Raw genomic sequence first — 13,214 nt, forward strand, 5'->3', positions numbered from 1 at the left:
CATCTTCTTTTTTCTTACGCAGACTCTTACGTATGTTGGTACGTATGCCTGCTTGTGAATTTTGGCAGCGCGCGGATGTCCTCAAAGTACCAAGACTTTTCCCCTCCTCCTGCTCCTCCTTCCCCTGTCTCAAGCTCAAAGTGCTGCCTATGCTAAAGTAAGGCGGGCTTAGTCTTAATGCAAGCTATGCAAAAAAAATTGGGGGCGATGGGGTATAAATCAGACGATTATAAAGCAAGCGTTAAATCAAGATGACTGATGAGCTTATACAATAAAGTTTAATGCGTTCCTAGATACAGATATGCCAAACATGCAGACACACGCAGTATGTACGGAGTTGCCGCAAACACGCTGTTGTCACAAGCATCAGGGAAAAAAAAATGCTCTCAAGACCGAACACCGCCCATCCTTATAACACTTCACACAGCCACCAAATCCTTGTATCGTGCCAAGAACTCTCCTACAGCCTGCGCAAATCTCGTCGCCTCCTCATCCCCCACCGCTAAACTCAACGACACATAACCTCTCCTGCCCATGTAAAACCCGGCCTCTAGCATTGTCAAATGCAAAAGATCCAGCAATCGATAGTCCTCATCCGCCCAGTCGGCTGGTCCATGGATATTCATCATCTCTGTCTTGGTAAAGTGGAACACCAAGATTGACCCACAGCCGAGGACCTTCATAGTTGACCCAGAAACAACGGCAAGTTCGTTCAGCCGCTCCCGGAGTTTGTCGCCAAAAGCGTTTAGTTCCGTGGCCCGCTCGCGCGTATACACATCTTTCAGACCACGAGCACCTACACGCATTGTCAATACGTTGTTATTAAATGTTCCGGCGTGTGGCAATGGCGTAGAACAGTTCTTAACTCCCTGAAAGATTTCTTTGCCGCCGCGAGGGTCATACAGTGACATGATGTCTCGACGTCCACCAAATGCACCAAATGACATGCCTCCGCCAAGGTATTTGCCAAGCGTAGTCAGATCGGGTGCGACTGCCAGATGTCCTTGCAGGCCACTCCCATCAAACAGCCGGGATGTCATTACTTCGTCGAAGATGAGAAGTGCACCGGCATCCCGCGTAAGAGCTCGCAGCAACAAGATAAACTCCTTTCTTGCGCGTACACCACCACCGGATCCGAGCATTGGCTCAATGATGACGGCAGCAATATTTGGTCCCTGCTCTGCGAATATGGCCTGGACAGATCCATCGTCGTTATACTCGGCAACGAGATAGTCATGTGGCACATTGACGAGGCTGTTACCACCGCGGAATACGAAGCCCCCGCCATGGTATCCGCCACGGAACACGACAATCTTGTCTCTTCCTGTCCATGTTTTGGCTGTAGCAAGAGCCATCATAGTCGCCTCGGTGCCGCTGTTGGTGAAACGCAAAAGATCAATGCTAGGAATGCGCCGAGAAATTTCAGCTGCCAGCTCAGCCTCGGCAACATGGTGCCCACCGAAACTAAGGCCGTTGGCGATTGCGGCGTGTAGTTCTTCCTGGAGTGTGGGGTTCGTGTGGCCATAAATTCCAGCCGAATATTCGCCCAGTAAATCAGTGAATACACGACCGTCAACCGAGGTCACAGTACAGCCATTAGCAGAGGAGATATAAAGCGGAAATGGTGCGAAAAATAGGGCCGACCGAGTGTTACCTCCGGGGAGATGGCCAGTAGCGTTTTCATACAGCAATTGGGACTTGTTGTTTTGAGCTATATAGCGAGCCTCTGCGGCACGGTATGCAGCATCAACAGCCGTGGAATCAAGAATGGCTTGAGCGTCCATTGTATAGCAGATAAAAAAGAAAAAAAAGAAAAGGAGGTTTTGCATGGAAACATGTAGATACAGCCCAACCAATTTCCGCGGAGTTCAACTTTATTTATACAGACGGCCCTCGGGCATCGCAAATGCAACGTCGGGTTTAGGCATTCAACATCGGGTCTGATAATCCGTACTATCGGGTTTGAAGAAGTGAGCCCTATTCTTTGTGCAACTCTAACCCTGTGATAGGGTTAATGGTTCCGATAGCACTACAATCTAATCTTCTCTGCCCTACTTGAAACTCTTCTGTCCGCGGGCAATAAACACCGTTCTCTGCACTTCATTGTCTCCGGCGCCGTGCCCTCGAAAAGATATTCCTTTCCCCAGAACAACCATGCCAAAGCCCTCACCAGCGCCTCCATTCTCAAAGAACTGCCTGACCTGCTGCTCGCTGAACCCATGATGCATCACCGAATGGGCGCCTCCCATTTCCGAGCTCATAGGCACATGCTCTAGGAAATCGATAAACATCACCACACCTCCGGGTTTCAACCGTTCGACGAGCCGAGTCACAGCCAGTTCTGGGTTGACAAAGTGATGGGCGCCTAGGCCGACGGCTGCAATGTCGAAGTTGAAAAAGTCGGGCGCTGAAAGATGTGTAGGCAAGGGGTCTGCAGGGTCAATGAGGTCACCAAGGACGGCAAACATTTCTTCCCTCGCGAGGCCCTAGACCGTATCAAGAACTTGCGTTAGGAGTCATGTATGAAGCCGTGTTGAGGTCCAGGGTTTAGGAGTAGCCGACTGTTTTTTTATTACGTACCTGATTCTCGGCACGTAGATTGTACATTTTGACCATAGCCTCAGAGATGTCTATACCAACACATTGAGTGGTTAATGGCGCAAGGGCCTAGATGTGGTGTTAGTGGTTGGGGTATCTACAATATAGCTGGTGCCTTATACTCACTCTTGAAACCAAACCTGTCCCACAGGCATAGTCAAGAAGCCGAACCGGACGGCGGCTAGTTCTGCATCCAGACCTGTCGTTGTCCTCTATATTACCCGCACCGTCATTGTCTTCTTTTCTGTCGTCATCGCTGCTGCTGTCGTCATCATCCACCCAATCAGCACCGATAAAGTCCCTGTGACCGCGAATCTCCTCTACCAAGCGGTCCAACGTTTTGCCAAATTGGCCGTCATACTTCGCTGCCAAATCACTATGAAAATCGGTTAGACGGGCACTCACAGTCCATATAATGGCTCAAAGTACCAGACAAACGTTGTCTTGGCTGAAGCAGAAACATGTAGCAGGGGCAACGGGAACAACTTGTACACAAGGCCTCTGGGCCTCTGGCGGTGAGGGAACTCACTTGAAATACGCCTTGTTTTCTGTCGAGGCCTCAGTATGAGCCATTATTAATATAGCTAATATTTTCGAGGCCGGGATTTTTGTGGATTGATGTAAACAAAAACGTGAATAACTCGGTTTTTAACATACTCAGCAAAAGCCTCAGGCTTCAATCTCATGATGCGTAAGCTGACATGTAAAGGTTACATGACCATTAGTTAGGGTCACATGTCGATTTCTAGGGTTAAACGTGCCCTTGCAAACTCACCCGAAGAGCACGATCTTGAGACTTCTTTCTCGCATGTGTTTCCCCACTTTCACTAGTCCCATGCATATTATTTCTCTTATGAAAATTCGAAGGCAAGACTAGAGTTTAGAACTTTAAATGATTTCTACGATTATATTTTTTTACGGTTTCTCCCCTCCCCCTCCCCCTCCCCCCCCATCCCCCCACTTTGATGTGTATCTATGTATTTCTATGGTCTTGGTCTTGACCTCTATAAGAAATAGGCCAATATGATATGCCACGGGAGAATGCGTTGGCAGATCCTAATTCAGTTGCATGCCGTCCAGGACCTGCAACCATGGATCATGCCTACAGCGCGAACGGACTACAAAGCAGAAACAAGACAAGAGGGAAAACACGGAGCCGTGCATGGGATTGGGGTTGGGGTTGTCTTGCCAGCTGAAGACACCACCGCAAAGGGATAGGTGAGGCAAAGCAGGCAAGATATAGCGAGATGATCGGGACAGGAGGACACGGGAGGGACATGTCAAAAGGCTAGAAGACTGGTAAAGGTAAAGAAGGGAAAGGAAGGAAAGGGAAAGAACGGGACCTTGTCACAGAAATAACAGGCCTAGGAAAGGAAGATAGAACAACGTCAGCCACCTAACTAACTAATAAGCTCGTGCATTTCTCCTTCTGAGACGGCCGAGCCCTCAATATGCGAGAGCGGGCTGGAGCGGTTAATCCATGTTCTCCGTCATGTCAGGTTGGGCAAGGGGGCTAAAAAAACAAGAGAGGGAGAGGAGGAGATGGGGGGGGGGGGGGGGTAAAAGAGAGGTGGAAAAGTGTACAGAATACATGAGATTTTGCAGGAAAGTTAGTAGTGTCCCAAGTACCAGGTACAGACATCAGAACAAGCTTGTGGATCAACCGGCCGAGAACGTAGGAGACAAAGACGAGACGAGACAAGAAGCCTTCTACAAGAAATGATAGGTAGAAAAAAACAAGCGAGAGGGGAGGGAAAACTGGTGAAAGAGATGAAGAAAAAAAAAGCCACCCGGTGGTTTTTTGAAAGAGAAACAGAAGGGGCTTACATGAGGAAGCAGACACCGAAGAACACCATGATTCTCACGATCTTTCTGAAAAGGCTACTACGAAAAAAAAGCACGAAGTGAAGCTTGGATAAAAGATTTATTAGATGCTCCGATGTGGACAGTATATTAGGAAGTGAAAATAGATACATATGTATTATTATCTTTTTAAAAAGAAAAGCAAAGAAAAAAGAAAAAGGAAATCTTACCAGCACTTCACCAGCAACAGTAGGAAAATAAGAAAAAAAAAGGCCAAAAGGGATAAGAGCCCGTAGTGTCCTCTCAACAAGCCGGGCTTTCCTGGTTGGCATGCTTCACCGCTATGAAAGAGGGAGAAGAGATGCACATCATTTCTTTTACTCAACTTTTCCTCTGTTCTTCTTTTTGTGTCTGATGGAGGGGGGTCGAGACTCTCTAACATTACCTACCTGAGTTTTCCTCCTTCTCGGCCGGACAAGAAAGAAGAAAGGAATATAGCAGTACTTGTAGGAAGAGAGAGAAGTAGTGGCGCCAAAGTCTCTGGCTTTTACTTGTCTCATTAAGGCGACGATCCTGCATCAAGGAAAAGAAAAGTGAATACATATACTTTGCAGCAGGACGTTGGTGATATTAATCAGAAGGAAACATTTTCTTGTCACTACCTCCACTGACGTATATACGCAAAAATATTAATTTTCCCTACACGCTGCATTTCGTACATATCCCACACCCCTCACTGCCAGGCCACTGCCACCCTAGAGGCCTTAGCCCCTCCTCTTTTTTTCTCACCGTACCGTATTTCCACTTTCAGCCAATCTTCTCTCATAATGCAAGGATGCTACGGACCAAGCCGTAGACATTTCAGGGATCAAATAATCTTGACAAGAAGATGAGGGGGGATGTGAGGAGAAAGTGCAAGCAAGAAGGGAGTGAGACTTTCAAAGATGAAGCCTAAACATTCGCTTGTCTCTCCTCCTGAATCTGAGCCAGCAAGGAGTTGAAGCGTCGTAAGGGAAACGAAACAGCTCATGAGATAGAGAAAAGAATCCCCCTTCTTATTCCAGCCCCCCCCCCCCTCCCCTCCCTTCCCTTCCCTTCCCATAAATCACACAGGTCCTTGCAATGGTAGAGTACCATCCGAAAAAGCGACACGCAAACAAAAGAGGCAGAATGTGTTTCTAAAGCACCAACAATCCAGATGAGAAGCAACGAAAAAGGAACGGAGAACAGACACTTTATCAAATTCTCCCGAGGTCTGCGCTGTTAACACGCACACCCGCAGCGACTATAACCTATGCTTTATATTCTATATTCTCTACTGCACCCTGAAAATCGGGCAGTTCCCCCTTGTAGGTCTTCTCCTTCCTCCTTCCTCCTTTCCTTTTTCTCTCCTCTTCGCTACTTCCTTCATAAAACCAACGAATCAAAACGGAAGGTGATTGAATGCACAAGGACCCGCTTACTCGCATACCAGTTCGGTCATGTGATCTGTTGCTTACTAGGGTCTGGGGTAAAAAATAAAAAGGTCAATGTCGTAAACTTGAGGAGCATGATATGACGAAAAAAAAAAAAAAAAAAAAAAAAAGGGCTCATACGTCTGTCTACATAACATGCCTAATCGTTGCCACAATTATCCCTCACTTCCTCCTTCCCCTCAGAGAAGTCTCCAAAGGCCAGACATAACCCTCATGAAAATACAAGGAATATCCCAGCTCTTCTATCAGCTACCAAATTTGATACGCGCCAAGTGCTGCCACCTTGTCTTTACTTCATTCCAGTTCGTCATCTTTGGGCTCTTTGCCACAACGCAGCCCAAGCCAAGCAACTTTTGTTTGCTTCGGCCGAGCACACCGCCTTGCAACGAAGCTTCACCATGCTAGTTGGAGGTGTCAGGATGGACATTGTGGAAAGGAGCTGAGGGAGGTAAACAAAAAAAAACAGCCTAGATGAGAAAAAAAAGCAACTCTTGCCCGCCAGAGCCAAGCTGAACTGAGCAGGGAAGACAGGGACAAGAAAAGCGAGGTTGCAAACTGTGTCGCCTTGTCGGGCAAGCATTCAACCCTCTGCACAATTCCCATCTCCAGAAATAGGACTAACACAAGCACGAAGCCCAATGCTGAAATGCCTCAAAAGTCTGTACAGCTCAACCGAAAACCGCAAGAGACATAAGCCTAACCAAAAATTTGAGGCCCGGTAACCACATATGCGTATAGGTGGATATGGTATACGTGAGTTGGCATTGACATACACAGAATGAGCAGGTCACAAATGATAAAAAGAAAAAAACACGACGTCGTGATAGGGTTAATAAATCAACTTACATCCGTTAGGGTTTAATAGACTAGAAACGTGTCATTTAGCCGAGACCAAGAGAGTGCGGTGAGGATATTGGGTTTCTGAGCGGCAATAAAGATAGACGGTTCGTGCTATATGCACGTAAAGATCAAATGTCAAAATGAGTAGAGAAGGAAGACACTGTTGTAGGGAGGGAAAATGGCCAACGGGTGCATACAGAAGCAGGGCCCAATGATAGTGGAAACAGGCATCGATTATACGTACAAAGTTCCATGGGCAAAGGGACTGCATGTTGCGGTCCGTCGATGGGCTAAGTTGGTTAGACACTACGAAAACAAGAAAAGCCGGGGTTGCAGACTTCGCTTAGGATTTACCGGACTGACGTCAGTAACTAGCCTTTCTTGCTTCCTTTGCCTGCCACATTGGTTGTTTGGCTGCCCTTAAAGTACCAACAGACCACTGAGATTGCGGATGGAGATGATGAGGGGGCAAGGCCCAACAGGAGACGGCACCAACAAAAAGGAGGGGACATGGAAGAGACACAAAGGGAACCAAAGATCAAACAGAAGCGCGCAGGGCAAATGACCACCGCTGCATGCATCCGCAATTTGAGGGCAGGCACTGTACGTACGGGCCGGTCAGTATTAGCGTCGTTTGTCGAGGACAAGCAGGAAGAGTGGAGGTAAAAAGATCAGTCAGGTGCAGATGGAGGTGTCATCTAACGCAGACGTATATACGTGATTTTCTCTGCGTTGCTCTCTATTTTCCACGGAAGCAAGGTGATAGGGCAAAAATGATATAATAAAGACGCTGAATAAGGGCAAGCTTACTATGCGGAGAGTGAGAAGTGGAGAAAAGAGGCTGCATGGATTTGATCTACTGACACTCCGACATGCATAGCAAAGGACACACACCAACAGGGAGAGAAAAGAGCTGCAAAGGACGAAAGGGCAAAGGCCTTCGGAAAACGAAATTTTGGCGGATGGAATTAAAAGCGAGGAGCGGAAGGCTTGAGCTCGGGTGTTGTGTTGTGTGAGTAGAGCAGGCTTGCATGAACGAGATAAGAAGACTGGACTGTCGTTTTGCTTGTGCTCTCTGCACACACACACACACACACAACAACGTGAGTAGGACAAGAAGAAAGTGGGGTTGAGGATGTCGGCCAGTCGAAGAGAAAAGAAGGAACAATGTTCAGATAGCGGCCTGATGACGAGCTGTTTGATGTTATGAGAATGGAGAGGAGGGGAAGGGACAAAGATGTGGCTGATACTGTGAAACCAACATAGAACAGAAAGAACATGCCATACACGGCAAACAGCCAAAGGCTTGTCTTTTCTTTCCTCTAATACGCCCTCAAAGGCCACGAGGAGAACAGGGGAGCGAGCAGATGGACACGCACACACACACACACACACACATACACACAATCAAAAGTCAATGAGTTTTGCACGATGCAGAGCAGAGACCTCATGCAGGCCTTATGCAGAGACCAAATGGCAACGGCTAAAGCGGGAAGGACCCATATTCTCATCCCCGCTTTTAATTTTACTAGCACTGTAGATAGAGATGCATACGTAGTTGCTCCCGTTCTACAGCACGTGACCAGACCACACCTAGAGCACTGTACTACTACAGATAGGCGGTATCTTCCTTATTCTGTTGACTTAACGCTTAACATCTATCTTCAATTTGCCTCTGTAATCTAACACACAGAGCGGACGGACACTGCGTCACGGAGGTACTCCTGCTCGCCATTATCCTTCACGCATTGCCAGGGACGGGAAGGGACTGTGAAGGGGACGTCTCACGGACTTTATGCCCAGTCCGGATTTTATGAATTCATTTTTCTCCGTTGTTTGTGGTTTCAAACTTTTTCTCCTATGCTCCCAGCATCCCTGGGAGAACGCTGTAATTGCGCTTGGAGTTTATGCGAGGTAATAGGAGAGGAAGAAATTGAGGGCATGAAGAAAGCTTCACAAGAGAAAAAGGATCACAGCATAGCTAAATTTTCTCCTTCCTTCATGCTTGATTTCCCCCTCTTTCCCCAGCTCTTCCACACCATGGCATACCTGCCTTTGGACCCGATTCCCTGTTCGTCTTGGCTATTGAATTTTTTTTTTTTAGGATTGTGGTAATGATGATGTCAATATGCATATAAGGCTCTATCATGCTCGCCGGCCGGAGCCTTCTCATCCCTCTCTAGGCTCTTTCCTGGCAGAGACATGGAGCCTAAAAGTAATGTGTATAAAACCCATACCGTCATGAGGCAACAATAAATAGCCAGGGCTAGAATCTGGGCTTGCTGCCGTTCCGGTCGTTATGGGGCCAGGGGACCGTCCAGCGATTTGATGATGCTCCCTTGATTGCTTCCCTTCCTCTGGAACTTCCTCTTCATTTCACTGGCTCGAAGTAACCGCCTCCCTCAAAGAGAACCCCGCTAAGCCCCTCCAGATCCTCACATCCCAGAGCACCATTCCGGCTCAGTAACATATGAAAATTTACATACAGACCCCTGTGTACCTATACTTGTATCCATAACGTAAACTAAATTTGTTTACTGTGTAGACCTACATTATGTACGAATTGCAAATGTTAATTTCTTACGCGCAGACAGGGAAATCATAGATTCAGTTGCATATTCCCATTACCAAAGCGGCATGTCGTCATTGCAACGGCCGTATGAACAGACCATCAGATGTTGCTGAGCAAGAAAAAAAAGACGGCAAAAACAACCCAGCCGAAAAAAGGAGACAAACACTGCATCACGCCCAGGTCACATGATTGAAGGTACTTGACCAAGGGCTGTCTTTTGCTTGTTTCCTCTTGGCCAACCCCTTGTCTATCAGGTGTCCTATTCTCTTAATTTTCTCTTTGTTGGGTCATGGATGTTATCTTTCACACATCTGAAGATGAACTTGTGATTTTTTTTTTTCTTTTCAAATCCTTTGTCTTTTGGCACCAAAAGAAAAAAAAATATGAATGAAAAAGGGGGAGACCGCCAATCGTCTTGTTGCTCAACAACCTACTTGTTCCCTGTCGCCCTCAAAATTCCGGCGGTCTCTCGGGGCTCGGCCACATATCCAATAAGTCGCCAATAATTAAATGACCCAATCAATAGTCACAACGTATCCCTTGAGGAAGGGTACTCGCAAACACTGAGTACGTTGTTTTTTTTTCTTTTTATTTTCATCTGGGCGCATCTTCGCCCCATCGAATGTCATACCAGGATAACGTACCCATGTTGTTGGGTCCGGAAAAAGAAGAGCGGGGCAAGCTGATGTAGGGAGTGTACAATTATCAACCAGGCCTATCTCAAGGTCACTCACTTGTTGAGATAAAAAAGTAAAGAAAAAACCAAAGTCAGCACGGCACAGGGAGAGCTACAGTGTCCAGCCAATCAGACTGGCAATCACAGATGGCAATCAAATAACGAAAGGAGGGAAGCCATAACAAGGGAAGGGGATGGGAAATAGCATGAACGCAGATCTAGAAACTGCCTAAATTGTCGCTTTTTAGGCTTCTGGGCAGGCTCTTCGAGTCTGAGTCGCCGATTCCTTCCCTTATTGCCATTTCTGGCGTGAAAATCCTTGAGGGAAGGAGCCAGATTGTCGACTCGACTGACTTTCAGTACTAAAAGGAACGTCCTGAGAACTGAGTGAATTTAGGAAGAGATTAAAGCAAGAGAGAAACGATGGAAAAAGGAGTAAGATGGGAAGGAGGAAATGAAGGGAAGAAAGAAGAGAAAAAGTAAGAACTAAGCCAAGAAGGAGGAAAGCCTGCTTCATCTCATCTTGTCCATTAAAACCCAAAGCACTGGCGCCGTGCCGCTACTTCTCCCTTTGGGTTCATTTCTTTCTAAGAATCCTTGTGCTGGTCCTCTTTTTTTTTTTTTTCTTTTTTTCTTTTTTTTTTCTGTAATAGATGCCCCCTTTCTGGTCTAGTCTCGCAGTATGGGTGCTAAAATCAGGCCATGTCTACGTATACAATGGCTTGTGAGCCACTACACAGTCAACTGTTGTCTGGTAGTGTCTTGATTCAGCTTGTTTTTTTGCAGGCTGTTGTACGGTACCGATACTAGAAACTAATGACGATGGTGGCTTGTCGCCTCTAGTGGGCGAGAAGGTCGCCTTGTTTCTGGTACTTCCCCCCTTCCCATCGGCTTTTTCATTTGAGACTTGTTTGAACTCACATGTTAAGCATATATTCGGCTTCTTTCGGGTATAAGAGCCGGACATAGGCAACAGAGGTGTGATAAAGGCACTCAATCGATGTGTAAAATAGCATATGGACTCGGCGGAGAAAGTCTGGGCTAGCATTTCTTTTCTGGTCTCTGTAACTCCAACCACAAATTTAGCCCTATCACAAGGCTGTCTTGTCTGTCAGACCAGAATAGCCAATGTTCGGCTCTTTTTTTCAATTTCTTTTTTCAGCTCACTTCGATAGACGAGCAGGCCAGCCAGTTCGATCTCATCATATTTCTTTGTTTTTCCCTTTTCAAGGGTGAGAAGCACAAGCAACCGATTTTGTGAGATCGGCTCTCGATTAGGAGGCATCCGCATTGTACATGTGCCATATACAGCATGTCCATCCACACATCGTTCAAGAGACAATGACAGTAGTAACAACTGTTGTGGCCACAGTAGTATTCGTATTACTCTAGGCACAACGAACCCAATCGTTCCTTGCAGTTGCGACCACAGGCTACTGAGCTCGTACGTAATGTTAATAAATAAATGTCAATGGCGCTGGGCTTGTAGTGCACAGCTGGTCCGACAGTGTTTCTCATAGACGTAGCTACATATGAGACAAAAAGGTCAGCCCGGTAGGGAGTGCACACTGCAACTTGCACTTGCATTTGCACTGGCTATAATGTACTGCGAATCTGAGGCCACCAAAGCCCATTTTCCCCTTCCGACAACGCGGCGCGCATTCCGATGGCGGTTGTTTCTGCAGCCCGATGCTGTTGTGTACGCAGCCTGCACCCCACCCCTTCTTTAAGCCCTATGTCATGTCCCAGCCGTAGCCGTAAATACTGCCTTGCTGTGTCTCGTCTGTGGGTGGTGTCTTGGGTTGGGGGCCTTTTGTTTTGGCCTCTCCATAGGAAGCACGTGAGAGGTGCTTCCAAACAACGTAGGAATAACAAAAAATCTGACGTCTCGGAAATATATTAGACTTGTGTACAATAAGGCTATCGCCTGCCTGCTAGAGAGGCCAGACTACGCAGAATACATTTTCTGAAGAGATAGACTGGCGCAATCGCTGGGTTGAGCGCAACTTGGCCTGCACCAAAAAGAAGACATGGCAAGAACTCCTAAAAATGGCATTGAAACCATCTGAACTTGGTCTACTTCCTATTTATTTTTTCGGCCTTGTGGCAACTTCCTGCTCGGAACCCCTGGTTCCTTCCCGTTTCGTGATTTTTTATGGATAAATCAGCTGCGCAGTTTCGTGTTTGCTGCCCTCCGAAGTGGGTCTTTCCCGGACAATCGGAGCTGGGCCTTTTTGTGGAGAGCAAGAAAAGAAAGGAACTTGTACCATCGATTGTATAGCACAAGTACGACTTGTTGCTCTTTGTAGACTGTATTTTCTCTGGCTGGTTTTGTATTATTTATACTCTTTCCCTCTTGGATGATTTCACAATACCTTCTTCATTCTCTTTCTACTGATCTTCTGAGCTATTGCTTCAACATCCGTTGTCCGTCAGTGCTGTGGGCTAGCTTGGAGCTTCCTCTTTGAGGCCGGGCTTCAAGAGGATCCAATCAGAGAGGGTGGTCAAAAAAGAAAGAAAGAAAAAGTGATAGAGCCTCTCCTTTCAAAATGGGGTGAATAATCATAGGTAGGCAAGGCTAACGCGGGGGGGGGTTCCCTTTTTTTTTTTTTCTTCTTCTCTCACCTGCCTCTTTCTTCTTTATTGAGAACAAGGCGTTCGGTGCTAACCGAGACAAGTGGCGTAGCGCGGCGGCTTTTGAATCTCAAAGCCCAGCTGAAGCCCAAGGCCTGGGGAGGCTAAACGGCCAGAAGGCTAAGAAGCTTAGCTCGTCTCAGCATCGACCCCTGACCCGCTGGATTTAGCATTGGATATAGGCGGACCGACCACTGTAAAACGAACCCTGGTCCAGCAGCTGTGGAGAAAACTTACAGGCGAACCGACCACTGTGGCTACCTGGAATGAAAACAAGATAGCAAAAATAGGGCCGGGGGCTAGTTAAGCTTTTAGCGGGGGGATATAGAACACCACTAGAAAAAGACTGGAAGCATGCCTCCCTTGCCTCGGGCGCTAGGACACTTGGCCCAAGAGTGGACTATGCTAAACAGCGCCTTGCTACTTTAATATATATGTACGTAAACTTTTTTTATACTTTTCTTTTACTTCTCTTATTTAAGGTGAGGCTGGCGTAAGTCTACGGCTAAGCTAGGGACTAGTATATTGAGAAGGGGAGTAATAGCATGGCTGTACTAGGCGTCAGGCAGAGCAAGGCTTGGCTAGGGAGGGGGGCTAGGGCTTGGGCTAGCTAAGC

The 13,214-nt window shown here is 47.0% G+C and overlaps 2 protein-coding genes across 2 annotated transcripts; both read right to left on the bottom strand.

Annotated features, from left to right (window-relative positions):
- Positions 1–419: 419 nt before the first annotated feature.
- Positions 420–1,784, bottom strand: HOO65_040458 (glutamate-1-semialdehyde 2,1-aminomutase; the record flags this gene model as incomplete). The annotated part of the gene is made up of 1 exon (XM_071000663.1): positions 420–1,784. The coding sequence occupies one exon, from the start codon at positions 1,782–1,784 to the stop codon at positions 420–422; it is 1,365 nt and encodes a 454-aa protein (XP_070859301.1).
- A 267-nt stretch (positions 1,785–2,051) lies between these two features.
- Positions 2,052–3,171, bottom strand: HOO65_040459 (putative methyltransferase C1347.09; the record flags this gene model as incomplete). Its single annotated transcript, XM_071002903.1, has 4 exons — positions 2,052–2,486; positions 2,581–2,667; positions 2,725–2,974; positions 3,128–3,171. 4 exons carry the CDS (start codon positions 3,169–3,171, stop codon positions 2,052–2,054), a joined length of 816 nt encoding a protein of 271 aa, XP_070859302.1.
- Positions 3,172–13,214: the final 10,043 nt, after the last annotated feature.

This window comes from Ceratocystis lukuohia (assembly GCF_044167205.1).
Source record: "Ceratocystis lukuohia strain C4212 chromosome Unknown Supercontig4_pilon, whole genome shotgun sequence".
Lineage (NCBI taxonomy): Eukaryota > Fungi > Ascomycota > Sordariomycetes > Microascales > Ceratocystidaceae > Ceratocystis > Ceratocystis lukuohia.